This window comes from Tyto alba, unplaced genomic scaffold (genome assembly GCF_018691265.1).
Source record: "Tyto alba isolate M040663 unplaced genomic scaffold, T.alba_DEE_v4.0 Super-Scaffold_2, whole genome shotgun sequence".
Taxonomy (NCBI): Eukaryota; Metazoa; Chordata; class Aves; order Strigiformes; family Tytonidae; genus Tyto; species Tyto alba.
Genome location: NW_024881282.1, coordinates 76,076,855 through 76,094,208, shown reverse-complemented (window position 1 = coordinate 76,094,208; position 17,354 = coordinate 76,076,855). Strand labels below are relative to the sequence as shown.

At 41.7% G+C, this 17,354-nt stretch overlaps 1 protein-coding gene across 6 annotated transcripts in view; it reads left to right on the top strand.

Moving 5' to 3' along the window:
- LHFPL3 (LHFPL tetraspan subfamily member 3) overlaps positions 1–17,354 on the top strand; it is a 262,454-nt gene that overhangs the window by 188,453 nt on the left and 56,647 nt on the right. For 2 of the 6 annotated variants that reach the window (XR_006165365.1, XM_042793152.1), the window contains exon 3: positions 5,602–5,639. The exons of 3 other annotated variants lie outside the window; for them this stretch is intronic. Coding sequence is in view for 2 of the 3 variants with exons in the window: in XM_042793152.1 (XP_042649086.1) it covers positions 5,602–5,615 (14 nt within the window). In the remaining variant the exon portion in view is untranslated. Of the gene's footprint in view, positions 1–535; positions 860–5,601; positions 5,640–17,354 lie in introns of those variants that run through there. One more of the 6 variants, XM_042793149.1, reaches the window with a different exon arrangement.

Sequence of the window (17,354 nt, the reverse complement as noted above, 5' to 3'; positions counted from 1 at the left end):
CTATCTGGACTGTGACTGGGAACAGCTGATCTGTAGGGGCGCTTCTGCTGCCCAGTCCAGCCTGCCATTTCAGAGAGATGCCTAGGCTGTCCATAACTTCACCCAGCCCTATTGTCTTGTCCTCACACACAGAGGAAGCCTGTACAACTGAGCTGTAATTGTTCCTTGTTAAAGTAAGTTCCAGCAATTTTCTTGGAAATCTTTCTCATGGTTTAAAAAGTCATTAGTTTCATTATCTCATTACCACTGTGTATTTGTTTTGACTCTTCTTCAGCAGTTTCATAAATCCAGGATAATTTTCTATCTACAAATAAAACATCTGAAAAAAAAAATGCAGGTAGCCTCTGCCTTACTGGGCATAGTGTCAACAGAAACAAAAAGGATGTTGTCAGAGGCTTTAGAATAAAGAAGCTATCAAAAAATTCAAATGAAGGCAAGGCAAACAGCCCTGTTTCCCAAAGCTATACCTAATGAGACATGTAAGTCATACCTAATGAGATATTTGAGATATCTGGCTTTCTGGTTTCTGTTACAGGTAGCGTCCATGACCATTTACTACCGTAACAACCAAAAGTGGATCTGTTTGATGCTGGCAGCTTTCTTCTATTTCCCCAGTCATCTTTATATTGCTTTATTCTAGAACCTTTAAACTGTTCCTGTTACTTCTGGACTACTTCCAGAGTTGATCTGCACTTTCTGTTGAGTCCCTCATCTTCTCCTGAATGACAATGTTGGTGGACTCCAGATTGACATTCCCACTGACCTATCCCCGGATGCTGGGAAAGCCTGGCCCTGGGACAGGCCCAGACTAGGACACTGACATTTTAGTTCCTTGGCTCTTGAATGACCCCACTAGGCCCAAGTTTGCTGTGGCTGAAAGTTAGTGTTCTGATCTTGGCTACCAAGATCTTTATCTATTGACTTTGATATGTCTGTATAGTTTTACTTGATACAATACCAGGAAACAGCAGTGGAAGTGGAACCAGAAATGTGATCTTCATGAATAATATTGCACTCAAGATTGCTATAGGTGTACTAACTTCACTTGCTAGAAGGGAACAAGATAGATAACAAGTGAAATTATAATCCAAAGATGTTTTGCCTGTCTCGTATCTGGAGGATATTTTTTTTCTTAATTCATGTTTTAAATTAAATAAATGAATTTGCTCGTAGCACATGGTCCATGGTATTATGTTTAGTCTTTCGGGCATTTGGCATGCAAGCACTGCAGCTGTCAGAAATATTTTTATGCACCTACTTCAGGAGCATTTAGCATGAAATGTACTCTACAGACATGGTAAAACTGAAAATAAAGGTTTATTTGCAATTTGACTAAATGTATTTACAACACTACAGCACATTTGATTTGATGAACCACCTTCACCTTAGTTTTGTAAATCTAAAAATTTTCAGGATCATAATGAGCTGGCATGAGAATATCATTGCACAAAGCTATTCATCTCAAAATTCTCTTTCATCTCAAAGCACTTGCACCCTTCTAGGTGGCAGCGTTTGACATAAGACAGACCATTGCTTAGGTTCCTGTATGCTATTTCCCTCAGCTCCTGCCTTCTGATGTTCCCAACTTATCCTCTCCTAATCATCAAGTGTATTGTTGCTGTCTAGTACGTGCACACTGAAACCAAAACTCACTTCTCTTTGTAGAACTCTGTGTCTGATAAGAGGCTGAAAGGATCAGCATGATCATTTAAACTACTCTCATATATCACACAGGCTGTAGGATGGCATGTGTCTCCTCCAGCTTATCAGCACTGTGTAAATTGTGGAATCTGAGCTGGACTCTCTTCCAGGAGTGGTTGTAACTCTGCCATACCCAGAGGTGTTATAACCCCTCTACTTCTCAGTGTTCGCTTGTCTGCAGCCGAGACACTCGGTAACCCTTCTGTCTGCCAGCACATCTCCAGCTCGTCTTCATCTGACTTTCCACATGCTCTCTGTCAGTGTGTGGGTACATTTCTTATTCCTCGATTTTGCATCAGGCCATGTTTATAGAATGAGCCATTTGCTAACACATGAAGACATCTTTGGCCCTCTACTGCAGCAGCTGAGAGAGAAAATGGACATTGCCACTGCTTTCCAGCAATCTGGAGAAAATCTGGATGATGTAGGTCTATCTTCTCCTTCCTCACTAGGAGATGAAAAGACATGAAGAAGAGGAGACCAGGAGCCACTATCTTTCCTTTCTACATGTGTGCTGAACTCAGACACAAAAGCATCCCAACATAAGCCCTGTTCTCTGAACTAAAAGTGACGGGGCACTTTGTGCCTCCCTATGACTTTCTTTGCTTTCTTTCCCCACTGTTCCAAAGGATTTGTAACCTCTCACTGCACTTGGACAGTTCAGTCAGTAAAGGTAGATCTGTACAGTATGAATACTCCCCGCTGGCTGGTAAAGCTGAAGACCCCGAATGCCCACTGTAGGGTCTAGTAGGTGGACAGCCATCTCAAAATACTGAGTAAATCCACCAGCAGTGAAGTGTAAAGTTGGATAATGCCTTGCTTCCTGAACACAGAGGCAATAGTTTAGCTGTACTTTTTAAATTTCTACCGTAATAATATATGTGAAAGATAAGTACACATTGGATAAGAATTGAGAAAAATAGCGGTGTTATGTAAATGCCTGCTAAAATGGATGCATCTGGAATCTCTACAGAGTACAATAGTTCAGTTATTTAGTGGTTACTTGAAAAAGAGCACATTCAGAAACCAAATTAGATTGGCATAGCTAAAATGAAGTCATTTTATACAAAATGTTTACTACTATTCTTTCTATTTTTAAGTAGATTACTGAACCAAAATCCTCAAATCTTTTCTACTGGGTATGTTGGACATGATTATACGGTGGGGGTTTTTGTCATCCTGTGAAATCAGTAAGAATTTTAGAGGGTGGGAGTAAATTGAACCATTAGAGCAATTCATGCACTTTTTAAATGGTCATGAATCTTATACTAATCCTTGACTACATAGTTTCAAACATTTTCAGGTGTTTTAATGTTTGATGTGTATCAAATACATTCACATTTATTTGAGGAACTATCATAGCACTCTGACAATATCAACTGGCTGACCTCTTGCAAATAAAACTCTGATAGATCAATAAAGATCAGACATCATATATCCTACAGAGACAAATACCGGTCAACTAGAGAAAGTGGAAATCATTCTATGTGTTCTACAAGAAATCATTCAGTGTGTTTAAAATGTTAAGGAGAAGAAAACATTGTCAAAGAGTTGATTGGAAATTTGGTACAGAAGCCATGCTGGCAAAGTACAAAAGTGTTGTACTTAGGAAAACAGCCACAAAAACACAGTAGTTGCAGCCTTGATGGAAGTGCTGGATTTGGCAACATGGAAAGAAGTAATGCCAAATGGTTAAGGAGCAGCTTTGCTTGGGAGAATAAAAATTTGTATCAGTGTTAAGTCTGCATTTCCGTGCCCCTTCAGAAGGAGCCTGCAGCATCTAATTGTTGAATTTAAAATGATAGCTGAAAACCTCTGGGCATTCACTGTCTTGTGGCCTCAGCACTTCTAAGCAGTGATGGTAGTTATCTAAAGAGCAAAACTGCCCTCCATTGTTCTGCCTCATTTTTATAAGTTTGCTCCCTGCTGCTTTGTATGTTAATTCTTAGCCCATATGGTCAGAGATGACATGTTGTTAAGTACAATAAATCTTCCCATATAACCATCAACCCAACTATTTTCCTGAAGAGGAATGACAAGTTTATCTTACATAAATCCCTAAAAGGGTTCTGTGAAATGATTAGAAGTTGTATATTTACAATGATGCCAGAAGATCAGCAGGTTTATACACTGATCAATCATTTATACACTAGTGAGCAGGTGGCATCCGAGGCTGTGTCTGCTTAACCTTCAAGCAATTCTCTCAAAGGTTAGAGGTAGTAAAGTTATAGTCAGACACAAATATAGGTATAAAAATGTTCCAAAAATGCTAACTACTGAGGATTATGGTATGAACTGCTAGGATTTCATATTTCAGAATAATTTCTATTTAAGATCCTGATCACAATTTGCCGAGATGTCTCCTTCTTCCCTAAGTCCACCTGAAGTCCATCCATTGCTTTTCAGTGCAGTTAATGTCCTTGCAGATAGATACTCCGTTGTGCTCACCCAACATCAGTCCCAAAAAACTTCAGTTGATAGGGTAATATTGACCTTTGCCCTCTGTACTAGGGAAAATGGTTTTGAAAGAACAACCTGGGAAACTCTGGAGAAGCTGGAGATGGGTGGAAAAAGGAAGTCCAAAAGCCACTGCTTGGGTGTCTGCTCTCACAGGATGCCCACTTTGGAAGGGGCCAATTCTCCCTATTTCTCGGCAAAGACTAGATCTGACTTAGTGAAGAAGTATGAAGCCCAGGAAGGGAAGTTCATGGTGCTGTGAGGTCCAACAGGAAAACAGAGCAACCAGCACTCTGGGTCCTGTTGGTTCACCTGAAAGGGTTAGTGGCATCTTTGTATTCTTTCCCTTTCTAGCTAAATCCTTATTTTATTTCTACAGATGTGAGCGCCCATGCTTTCAACAGTGTCATCCTCTTGGCTTCTGTGCTTATCAGTTTACAGAGAGCCTTCTTTACTGTGGTCTTACAAGCCCTGAAGCATATATATTTGTACATGTATGAGAATCAGGAACATGCAGGATGCTTCAGAGCACTGGGAGCACAGTGAAAGTTACCATGGCAAGGAAATGGGGTAAGCAGTGCAAGAGGTCATGGTGGCCAGTGACATTGGTCTCCACCATGGCACACTATATGCTACTGAGATTCTTTTTTAATATTCTAGAGCTACACCTAAAACCCATCAGGTTAGTTCAGCACCCACTAAAACTGGATTACATTTTGTCCCGTTATTCTTCAGAATATTCCCTAAAGGTCTGCATAGCATTGAAATCAGAGTTATCAGCCTATGCTTGTCTAGACCTATAGTTATGTTGTCTTCTGGCGTAAATTAAGGCCCTCATCAAAAAGTTGCAGAGAAAGAAAGTATAATATCTCTCAAACTGGGCATTTATAATAAATAATATTAAGTGTTCCATTTACTTTTCTGGTCAGGTTTCCTGGGGTGTGCTTCAATTCCACTTTGGTTCTCCTTTCTTCTTTCTTTTCCCTGCCTTTCTTACTTCTCTTTTCATATACCATGTAGTGGTATCTCATTTGCTTAGCAAATCTCTTTATTTCACTTTTATTTCAGACATTCAACTTTCATAATCCCAGGACTAGGTGTTTTCTCAATTTATAATTTCATAATTGTAGAAAAAAAAAATCATAATTTAAGCAGACAAAAAACAAAAGTGAAAGGTTTTTTTTTTTTTCAATGTATATCTAGTATTAATTTCTAAACTCTAACAGTAAAAGCATTATAAATGGTATTGTCGTTCTTATACTTCTTGGGAAGAAGAGGTGAATGTTATCATATTATAAGTATATATAAGTGTACGTGGGCTGTTACAGCTATCACTCAGAGCAAAGCTCGCTGCATTGACCAATTCCATTTTTTTAACAGGAAAAGAATGCAGCAATTCATGACTTGTCTAGTCTAATTAATGTTTTGTGCCTTTTTTCTCAGGCTGGAATTTGTGAACTGGCCAGCTTTGACAGTTTGAGGTACTTGGTACTTTTTATTTCTAGATCATTGACTCAAGTATAGCACATAATTGCTGAAAATTGACCGAAAATTGAATCTGGAGGATGACTGATGCTGAAGTATGTGAAAGAGGTTGGTTTCTGTTCAGCTGATGGTAGACAGATGCCAATAACAAAAATTGGATATTTTTTAACCCTGTACTAACAAACATTCTAACTAGGAAGTCTCAGAAATTAATGGAGAACATATCTACCTTTGGATGCCTTCATCACTGGACTTCTAACTTTAGCCATCTAATACCTATTTCCAGAACTGGAATTTACCTAGACATGCTTGTCAAATCTCTGAAAATCAGATTGTCAGTATTGGATATCATGCACCCAAAAAGTGAGGTCTCTTCTAAAGAATGGTATCTACTTGCTCCTGACGGGACTGTCCTTGCAGATTGGGTACATGCTGGCAATGGGTGCCGTGTTAATTTGTTAGGAGAGAGCTGATGCATTTTGTCAGGGCTATGTGGTAGAACCAAAGGTCAACTTTCAATGGCTTGTGTCTACCTTGGAGAGTACAGCAGTTTCTCTTCATTCCCACTCCACCTCAGCATTTGAATCCTATTGAATTAGTAAAGTGAATTAACCTAGTGTTTGACACTTCTTTCTCTAAGTTTCCAAGAAATTTTGTCTCCAGTGATTATGATTTTGCTGCATGTGCCATTTTCTAGTGACAGATTAGCTCCCAATTCCCAATTAACATAATGAGGTATTTAAGATAAAAATAGTCCTCCTTCTGTGCTCCACTCTCCCATTTGGATAATCTGACTTTTAACTTCCATTCTCATTTAAAGAATTTGTGCCTTATAGCAATGAATGGCTGACCTTCCCATCCTTCCAGGACTGCATTAATATTATTGCTTTTAAAAAGACAATGACAGGCAAACCAGCCTTGGCACTACAGTGGCGGTCATAGGCTTGCTTGCTGTTCTACACATTTGGATCACACAGGTAAAGGAACTCTAGTCCCCTATTCAGATTTGCAACAAGTCCAGGTTCTGGAGTTAAATTCACATACTTTCAGAGCTGATTGCAAAGGTGACATTTCTGATTGTTATATTTCTCTGTCCTCTGAGAAATAGAAGGACTTTTTCAACAGCAATCAATATATTCAGAAATTTGACTTTAGTTTTAACAATGTCCCCCTGATTCCTTGTGGCATGATGTGTACCAGCTAGATCTCAAACCAACACAAACCCAGTTATGGAGCCTTTTTTGACAAACTGCAATTTCAGTGAGCGACAGGATTTCAAGAAACAAAGCCTTTTAATGGATGGCAGTTGAATTTAATACTTTGCTTTAGTTGGATTTTTTTAAAATGCTAATACATTTAATTTTTATAACTGAAAGTAAAAAATTATTATTTTCTCATCAAAATAATTTCCTTATGAAATTACACTGCTTATCTGCCCACCTGTTTATCAATCGCCCTCCCTAATAACTTTTAAACCTCTTGTCCAATTTCAACAAAATTTAACAAAAGGCTAATGTCTCAAAAAATATCAAGCTCCCAGAAGTGTTCTGAAAATCAATGGCTGGATAAAATAAGAGAGCATTAGCTAGTGATCCCACTAAGGGAAGAAAGCCAGGAGATTCAGCACTTAACAGCACTAGGCTGACCAAGTCAGCACAAATCTCATTTCAGATATGCTGCACTGCCTGCTGTTTCTTGATCATCTGTCATGCTACATAAAGTTAGTTTGAGTACATGGGAAACATTGCAAGTATTTCTGAATGTATATATGTGTGTGTATATATAAAAATGTAGTGAAAGTGGCACGAAGCCAAAAGTCCTGTAGGAGAGAAGCTGTAACAGACGTTTGGGCCATGTGGGAAGCATGGGAGTTTGGAAAGGTCCGGGGTGTGAAGGGAGCTGGAAGTACTAATGGAGGATCTGAAGAGATGAGAAAGACCGGTATCATAGACAGAAGGTGCACAGGCATAAGAGGAAACAGAGTATTGCTGTGGAGGTGTCATGGGGCTGTGGCAACGGAGCTGGGTCATTGTACTCTGGTCATGTAGAAGGACACATGATGTTCGTCGAAAGCCAGGCTTCACCGCTTCCTTGTACTGTTCATGCAACATTAGGCTCATTTAAAATTGACCAATAAAAAGGTTATTCAGGTATCTAAATAACTCACAAAGTATTTAATGAAAGATTTCTGTTAAACTTTAAAGAAAACAATACAATAGGAAGTAGTGAGAACCCCATTTTTCAAAAGAAACTATAAAAATTCTATTTCAGTTCAGCTCCAAACTATTTTTTCCACTGCTTGCTTCAGCCATTGAACTGAAAAATTGGTTATTTACCTAACAATTATACTTTAAAATATTTGCAGCACAGGCATGGCCAGTACCTTTCACTCAAAGCTTTTCTGTGGGGGCAGCTCACAAAACATGCCAGGCAGCTGGCACTGCCTATTAGGTTCTGGCTGATAAGATCTCAGGCTGTGCTTCAGAGAATTTGTTCCCTTGTTCAGCTGAAGATAAACAAGGCAGAACCAACCAACCTGCCTCCGCCAATGATAATCTTCCTAAGAGATACTATCATTTTAGCAGCTGCTGTAAAAAACTTTTCTGAAGGTCAGCATATATGAAATAATCAATTCTCATCTACAGATCACAATTCAAATGTGTCAAATGCTAGCAGGGCTTATGCTACTGGGTTCGTTAGATGAAGTCCATGATACTGATTGAAGCCATCATCTTTGCTGCAGCTGACAAACTAAATGGGCCACGGGCCATGCCTGGGGAACTTCTTTTAGCTTCCAGAAAATAGATATTAACTATTTCTAATGAGCAGTAGTCAAGCAGTGCCCACAGTATAAGTGGTTTGTAGATAAGCAAAAAGCTATATTCACAAATACTGTCAATCAACACTTTGCAGCAATTTCCTTTAAAGAGAAAAAGAGAGGAAAGAACTAGTCTAGGAGACACAGCATTTTGAAGATGCATCGTTTTGAAGATGCAGCATTTCTCTTGTTACAGCTGAGGAAAATGTGAGATAAAAGCAAGTGCCGTTAATGTGCAGCCTCACCAGCACTGCACCCAGGTGTGCTGTGTCCGGCAGCTCCATCCGGGCTTCAGCCACTTTTTAGGCTGAACCCACATCCAGCACCTCCAACAGACAGCGTGGGGCATGAGAGGGCTTCTCCAGCATAGTGGGCGTCCAGAACAAACCTCTATTATCCAATTTCTGCTGTGGCTGCAACAAACTACCTCAACTCTCACAGCGGTGTCAGCAAGATCCAAATCAAGCCTGTAATCTTTGTGCTAACAAAACTGTTAAGACAGTTTTCTTCTCCTGAAACAAAAACCTCATTCTCCTCTGTCCAGCTGACTACACCTAGAGATTGACCTGGAGTCAGACTGTAACTCTAGGTTCAAAGCATCTAAAAAACAGATGGGCAGAATGCAAAGTTGTTGGTACCCAATGGAAAAATCTTCTTAATTCAATTACTTTGCATGCTGAGATAGTTTTAGGAGATCATTAGGTACATCTAAATTTAGCCTGCAGCAGCACAGTCTCTGTGCAAATGGCTCTCTGAGCTTGGGAGGGAAGGAGGTTGTGGCAGCTCTGCAGCGATGTGGTGGGGTTTGGAGATGCTGGCCCTTGAGGGACGCTGCTTGCTCCAGGCCTGGAGGCAGCTGCAGCAGCGTGGCTCCGTACCAGCACCGACCCTGGAGGCGACGCGGCTCTGCACTGCGCTGAGCTGACACAGCCGTATTGGGTTTAGGACTCAGCTAATATCTGCACAACACCTTGTGTCGAGTGAATGTGCTTTAAGCTGCTGGTTTAGTCTCAGCATTTCAATTTGTGTGTGTGGTTTCCCTCCTCCAGATGTTTCCAGATGCTATTTCCATCTGGAAAGGAGCATTTTGGGTATTTTTGTCTTTGGCCATGTACATATCACTTAACAGAGCACGGTGCGCAGATCCCTTAAGCTCACAGCAGATCACTCAGACACAGGGTAGAGCCTAGCTCAGGTCTTCAGGGCCTCATAGCTGCATTATTGTAGTACTGGCTGAGATAAGAAACCCTGCTGACACGCAGGATTTATGGGCTTGAGCGGAGAATTAACCCCCTGCCACAACTTTGTCCCCCCTTTCAGACACAGGTAGCTGTGCAGAGTCCTCTGAGCTGTGTCATTTTGTGTGATGAACAAACACCAAGTGTCCCCCAGCATCACTGCCCGGTCTGCCTCATTAAGAGCTTGTCTAGCCCTCTTCAATCAAAAGAAATACAGTCAGGTGCAGGAAAGGGAGAAGTAATTCAGTGCTGGAACAATTACAGTTGCATGAATTCAAAATGAACACTGTGTTTTTTGCTTAAAAGCACCCAAAAGGCAGAACAGCAGATGGCTGGAATCAGTCCTTACCTTGAGGCCGGAGCAGAGGAGTGGGCAGTCAAAAGACAATTTTCAGTTCTGTATGTCTTTGGGCAAAGCACGTAACTGCTCTGTGCCTCAGTTTCCTCTGAGACTCCAGCACTATTTGCTTGCCTCCAGCATCTTCTGTAGGGATTTTTCAATTAACACTTCTGAAATGATTGGAGTTCCTCATGAGGAAAATACGATAAAAGTGCATATTACTGTAAAAAACAATTTGCTAAAAATAACTCTCATCAAACTGAGGAAGTTCAAAAGAGGTGCTGTTTTGTTCAGATAACATAAGGGAGAGCCAAAGAGGGAATGGTACGAATCTCATCCTGCTCAGAGGGATGAGGCCAAGCAGCATTGCAGGCGTTGAGTCTGCATGGCATGGCTGTACATCCCGAACTGACTTGTGCTTCTCCCGCAAGCGCAGGGGCTGAGGTGTGTCTCTATAGAGTGAGCAGGGCAGGATGTGATGGGAGGACAGTGGTGCTGGGAGGGACAAGGTGACACTGCTCCTGGTGGTGCTGAGCAGCTTGGCAGCCAGCTGCCATGCTCCCAGCTGCCAGGCGGGATCCAGCCGGGGCTGAGCACTGCTCTCATTAATGCCACATTCTCGTTAATACCGAGCCAGGCTCCTCTACGCTCTGGTTGGCTCAGGGCTTTTGCTTTTCCACTTATGCAAGCAGCAACCCTCGAATCTGTACTGTACAGGGAAAAACCTCTGTGTCTCTTTGATCAGCGGGTTCGGCAGGACCCGTGTGCATTGAGTGCCTGCCACGAGAAACTTCAGCTGCTGCAGCAGTTGCTCTGGCTGAGCTGTTGGAGATTGGCTGTAAGAAGCATTCACCATAATACATACAAATAAAACTCATGCAGTTGCTTTGATATCTCAGTCTTTGTTTGCTACAAGCATTCATATAGGTTATCAGCTAGCTCGCAGCAAAGTCCAAGAAAGAGAAAGTCCAACCAAAAAAGTTGCACTTCATGCAGAGGTTTTCTCCGTGTGGCTTCACCTCATTAGTCAGAAATATTTTTTTCTCCTTTCTCCAAAAGTTTCGGATATTTGATCAGGAAGAAAAAAAACATGCCACATGAAGTTAGGAATCATCCTCCCAGAACAAATAAGAGTAGCAGGCAGAAGATGGAGCAGCTCATAATAGCACAAGCAGAACAAACAGGTCAAGCTGCAAACAGGATACGTGTGGAAATCAAACCCCGTTACCACAGAAATCACCAGTGAAATCATGGAGCTAAATTCAATGAATAAAACATTTGCTCAGGGAGGTTTTCCTCCCTCTACCAATTGAATATAGAGTGGTTTCTGTGCAGTTTTCCAGCAAGTGTTCAGTCCAAGACAATGAGAGTTCAGTTTGTCAGGCAAAAAAATGAGTGGGCTTCTCCATGAGCAGCCGTTTCTGTCCCTGGGTCAGTTAGGGATGGAGCTGCAATGTGCTGTTGTGCACCAACATCTACCACAGCCCTGGTACTGCCCAGGCTGCTTTGGCCAGACTCTGGAAAAGCCAGTTGTGTCTTCAGCAGATAGGTCTTTCTATGATGATGAGGCTTTCATGGTAAAGGAGGTGAACTGACAATTTTAAGGCACATTCTGAAAAAAATTATGCTGTGTCCATCAGGAGGTGCCTCCAGCCCTGGTGGTTCTCATGCTCTGGTGGCGGGCAGACAGGTGTCTCACTAACTTATATACCTGGATTTCACTGCAGGCTGTCTACGTGGGTAACATTTTAGTAGCACTGGAAAGCTCGAGCTGTTAGAGCCTGAAAGGGCATTATAATATGTATCATTCCATCCACATCTTAAGTAACAAAAAAGTATTAACTGTTTAGAAACCGATCATTTTCAATGTGTGGCTGTGTGGGTTTTCATCTGAATTACTAGTATTTTCACTGAGGGTAGACAAGAAGCAGCTTATTCCTAGCACATTAGCAGCACAAAAGTAAGATTTTGATTCTAGCAAGTAAACTAAAATGAGAATATTAGATCATAAGTCTATTTATCTTTTGTACACACACTTTTAGTCTCCATTAGCATATATAGTCTCCATTAGCAGTGAATGTGTTGTGGCACAGGAGGGTGCTTTGGCTGCTCTGCTGGATGCTTTTACTAATGATGTGCATTGTATAGGAGCTGATCCAACAGCTCATCACCACCAAATGAAGGAGGTCCAGTTTCTTTCCCCACCTCAAGCCTCTACCCCAGGTGCAGGCTCTATCCTCTTGCCTCGTGGCTGCTGGGCTGCATGTTGGAGCTCACAAAGCATAGAAAGTGAATACATTCCTGCTGTTTTAGTGATTAGATCAGCTCACAGAAACACTCCACAAGCTCCAGCAGCACATGGACTGTTGCTGCACAACACCTGTTCTGAGGGTTCTGGAAGGAGAGGAGGGAAGGAGAGCTAAACCTCTGGTAGCAACAAGCTGTTAGATTGGTGTGGCTGCTTGCTTACCTTGAAAGTATTTCAGACCCTTTGGAAAGACTATTGCATCCTGAAGTGATCTGTACATATTGCAAATGAGGTATTAACCAGCTGTGTGATTTCCTCTGAGGCACCATGAGGAGGAGTTTTCCACACAGGTAGCTGCACAGAATCCTTCCAGCACTGGCACCTGTTTGCATTAAACACTGTATTCACTGTAGTTAACTACAGTGCCAATGTGTGAATGAAACTGGGTCATGCTTCTGCAAAATCTAAATAAGGCATTATTAACATGTCCATCAGCTATCGAGGATTTGATACATTTTACAAACTGTTCATTAATTCTGTACAAAACCAATGACAGGTACGGTATTGTTTCCACAGCTGGGGGTGAAGGATGTCTAATATGCAAACCTGCAACATCTGCCTGGTTTGGGGATTTACCATCCTTTTCTTAAAATGAGTAAAATGTAGATGAACATTGAAGACATTCACCTGAACTCCTCAAAGCGAGTCAGTAATTACTAACTATTAATCCCATTGTACTTTAATTCTGTGAATTGTAAAACACTTTTCAGCGTTAGGGAACACATCTAATCCACTTGGGAGCTGATGAAACTTAACAGCAACGAACTCTTTCTTTTCAAGACACACTGCTGTGTCTTAGAAAAGTAGATGAATCTAAGTGCCTTACACCCTTGAAACTAAGCCTGATTTTACCAGAGCAAGGGTGGGGGAAGCAGAATAAGGCGCTGATTTCCCCTGTGCACAAGGAGCCTTAAAGGCTTTCACAGAGTGGGATCAGCCTTGCAGGGAGTGTGAGCCTGCCCTGGCAGAGCCACTGGGAGCTTCTTCACTGACCTCAAGGGGAGCTGAGTCAGGCCAGCATCCAATTCCACTGAAAGAAAAGGAGAGCTAGGCCACATGATAAAAGCACTGTTATCATTTGCAGTGAGGGCATCCACACAGGAATTAAGTGTGCTTTATAATCACATCTTCAGCTAAATTCCCTCATCTTTCCTCAACATCGGCCTTTAGACATGCCCACCTGAGCACAACCATTTCACATTGGCCCCACACAGTTTAATGTAGTTGATTTCCAAAAATACTTGGTGTCTCCCTGACAGCCTTACAGTAGCATATATTCCTGTATTTAAACTTCCATGATTGAACAAGGAATACTGGAATATATGTAAGGAAATATTTACAGATACTATGGGACTCATTTATGGTTTTGGAGTTATATGCATGCTTTTTTTTCTTCTGTGTTTAAAAAGGATGTATATAACAGCACTACAATATTATTACACATTGTAATTACACAGCCTAATTACATGATTATATGTCTTTACTCTAATTACACAATTAAAAATCATTACAGAAATGTTGCAAATGTATTTGAATCAATTAAAATATTTTTAAACTCACTGAGACAACTAACAAAAAACCATCAAGGGCTAACAGGCAAACCTGCCAAATACATTATATGATACCTCATTGGGACCTGTGAGAAAACCCTTGGTGCTGTTTTACTCTCAGATGAACAAGAATGTGGAATATCACAGGTAAATGTTAAAAAGAACCCTTTTGTGCTCCCTGTACCTGGAGCAGAATTTTGTAACACCTTCTATCAAGGTTGCGCTATAGCAAAAGATTCATAGCCAAGATCTGGTGCCAGTGTCTTGAGAACCTGGAAAAGGCGTGTCATTAATGTCAAGTCAAGTTGCTGATTCACTGGATTGAATCCAGCCTTATCTGTTACAGACTGGAACCAAATAGGATGGTTGAGAACATGTACAGAGAGCAGGGAAATTATAGAGCAGGGCTATACCAAGAGATCTGGACAGAAAACAGACCGCCTGTGGGGTTCAGTGCCACCAGGGAAAATGGGGAAGACAGAGACAAGTCTGGGCTGGGGTGCCTCTGGCAGCTCTGCTGCAGTCAGGTTTGTTAGGGGAAGATGCTGGAGGCCATCACCCTGGCAACAAAGCATGAGCACAGGTATGCACATACATACATCCACTCTGTGGGACGGTATTGGGGTGCCCTACAGTGAGAAGCATGACTGCCACCTTGCTCTATTGAGGAGGGTCTGCAGAAGACGCGAGGACGTCCCTTCTGTTGTTAACAAGAGGCATGGGAGCTGAGTCTCTCATGGAAAATCCCATTTTCCATAGAACAGCTGGCAGCCTATTGGTGAGAAATTGCAGAAAAATCTGTTTCTACCAGGCATGCTTCTGCTTCTTGAAAACACAGACTTAATTTTTCAAGGCTGTCAGTGTAATATTTTCTGTAACCACTAAACTCACCTGAGAACATTCTATGCCCTGGGACATTTTCATAGTGAAAGGGAATGTGACCAGCTCATTTATCTCCTACCTTGCCAAGGAACAATCTCATTATGATCAATAGCATAGACAATGCATAGAAAACAATAATTTATTTGGTTTGTCTATATCTTGCTTTACTTCTGTCTAAGCACTAAGGGATATTAATGCACTGACAGGATTTGTGTATAGATTAACAGCAGATCAGTAGCCTAATTGATGGCGAATTAGTCATAGGCTCCCAGCCCTGCCAGCAGTGAATGGCTAGGTATTTTTCTGGCATGATCCTGCTTTGGGGAATAACACTCCCAGACTTCACAGTTCCTCTTTATACGTGAAAGCGAGAACATTATTTGGGCTTTGATAAGCCATGTCTTCTACCTGCAGCATAACCATTAGAAGCTCAGCAGATGTGTTTCATGAGATATATAACCCTTTCAAGCTCCTTTTTATCCTGAAGGCACAATAAAACCTTTATACAAGATAAAGATAGTGAGTCTAACTTCCCTGGTTTTGTTCAGCTTCATGTAAATTTGTTCTGTTCACAGTTTCAGTCTCCATTCATTCCATACGGTTATTTTAAAATATCTGTATTGGTGTCTCCCTGTATGTACCTCCCACTCCATTCTGGGCTTTATTTTTACTTTCCTGAACAACAAGACTGCTCTGTTCAAGAAGCTGTTCCTTTTTCCTCTTAATTTTGCACAGTTCAATCACATTTTAATGAACTTCAGAAGACACTCCTGTATTTTTCTCGTAGTGACTAAGGTATATCCCCCATAAGTTCAGGCAAGGCTTACACAGCAGTACCCAACATAGTATAGATACAGAGCACATATGCTGGTTTCAAGAACATCACACCAGCAAGCTGATTACATCTGTATCTTTCTTGGCCAATACTTTACACATCCAGCAGGGTCAGCTCTGCTTCTCTCCATATTTGACCTGAGCAGAGATGCAGGCAAACTCCATGCAGAAGGGCCAGAGCTAATGTCAGGCTAGATTGGACTGTCACAGCAATGGAGAAATAGTAGCACAGGATTAATCTATCCATAAATAAATGCATCTGGATGCTGAATAATACTGGTGAATTATGCCTACATCATTGCACCTGTCACTGCTGTAAGTCTCCCTAGGTAGTGGATAGGCCACAGCTATCCTTGTTTATCCTTGATTACAAGCTGCAATCACATTACCAGATGCAACATAGACATATCTTCCTTTGGTTTTGCCTTGCATCCCCAGTATCTCTTCTGTAATGGCATGGCCAGTGACAACACAGCCACTAACACAGTTTGGATGGGATTCAGATCCAGAAGACACATGTATGTAGATGTCTACAGCAATGAGGTAACTAAGCTCTTGTATCAAGGGAGATGTGGTCAGTACTTGTCAATGGAGAGCAGAGTGCAGAGTCAACTCATCCATCATGGGATGCACATCATGTGCCCATGTTTAAGTGCCTGCTGCCACCTGAGATTCCCAAGTACGTATGATATATCCACAGTGGTCTGGGGATGAACTACCATCTGGATATACATGTTTTCATCCAGTGGCTTTTAAAAGGGGCCTGGAGGGCTGGTTTGATGAGATTCTTGTTTTTCTAACAGTTAATGAACACTACAACCTTCCTCCCAGTTTAAATGAAATTGAAATACAAAAGCACACCATCCAACTAGTCCATCAGAGAAAGGCAAACACATCCTCCAGATCTACTTTGGGCTCCGTGGCTACAACTGTATTAATAAATGTACACAGACAAGGGCTGAAGCACTGTCCCCAGTTGTCCAGGCTGTTAGCGTACTGTTGGTGCATTCCCTGGCCCAGTTGTGACTCACTCTGGATACTAATGTCTGGAACAAGGTTTGGGAAGTAACAAGTCCCAGAGCTGCAAGGCATTCGGGAGGACGTCATTTTGGGTGGAGGGGATTGGAGGGAGGCAGGGCTGGCGAGGCAAGGACAGATGCACACTGTGCTGTGCCGCTTGCCCTCAGGACTAGAGGAGCATGTGGCCTGTTTTCATTTACTGGTGTAGACGTAACCCCAGGCCCCAGCGTGCAGACCTGCTCTGGCACGTTGTGTGAATGCTCTGTATGCTGCAGTAGTCTCTGCTACTGGGGCTTTTCCTGCTGTCTCTGCTGTTTCATTACCTGCCCCAGCACCCTCTGGTAAATCTTCCACATCCTCTCGCATCGCTCCTGCTCAGTCACTCCTGGCAATGTGAAGAGAAGATTTCCATTCCAGCTCTACCTCACCACAGTAAATACACACTGCATGTGGTCTAAATTCATCCCTCCTGCTGAAATCTACCTTTGCTTACTTAAATAACAACACAACATAAACCTTAATCTGAAATTCCTCTTGACCTTGGCAGTTTTCAGAGTCTTTTCCTCAGCAGGGCTCCCAGTGAGCTGAAGAAAATAGTTAGCCTTTTGGGCAAGGGCAATAGGCATTAAAAACTGTAAATTATTAAGTATGTTTAACAGGCTGGACTGGATTTAGAAAAACAAATGTGACAAATAGTTGGAAATTAAGTCAAAGATCAATA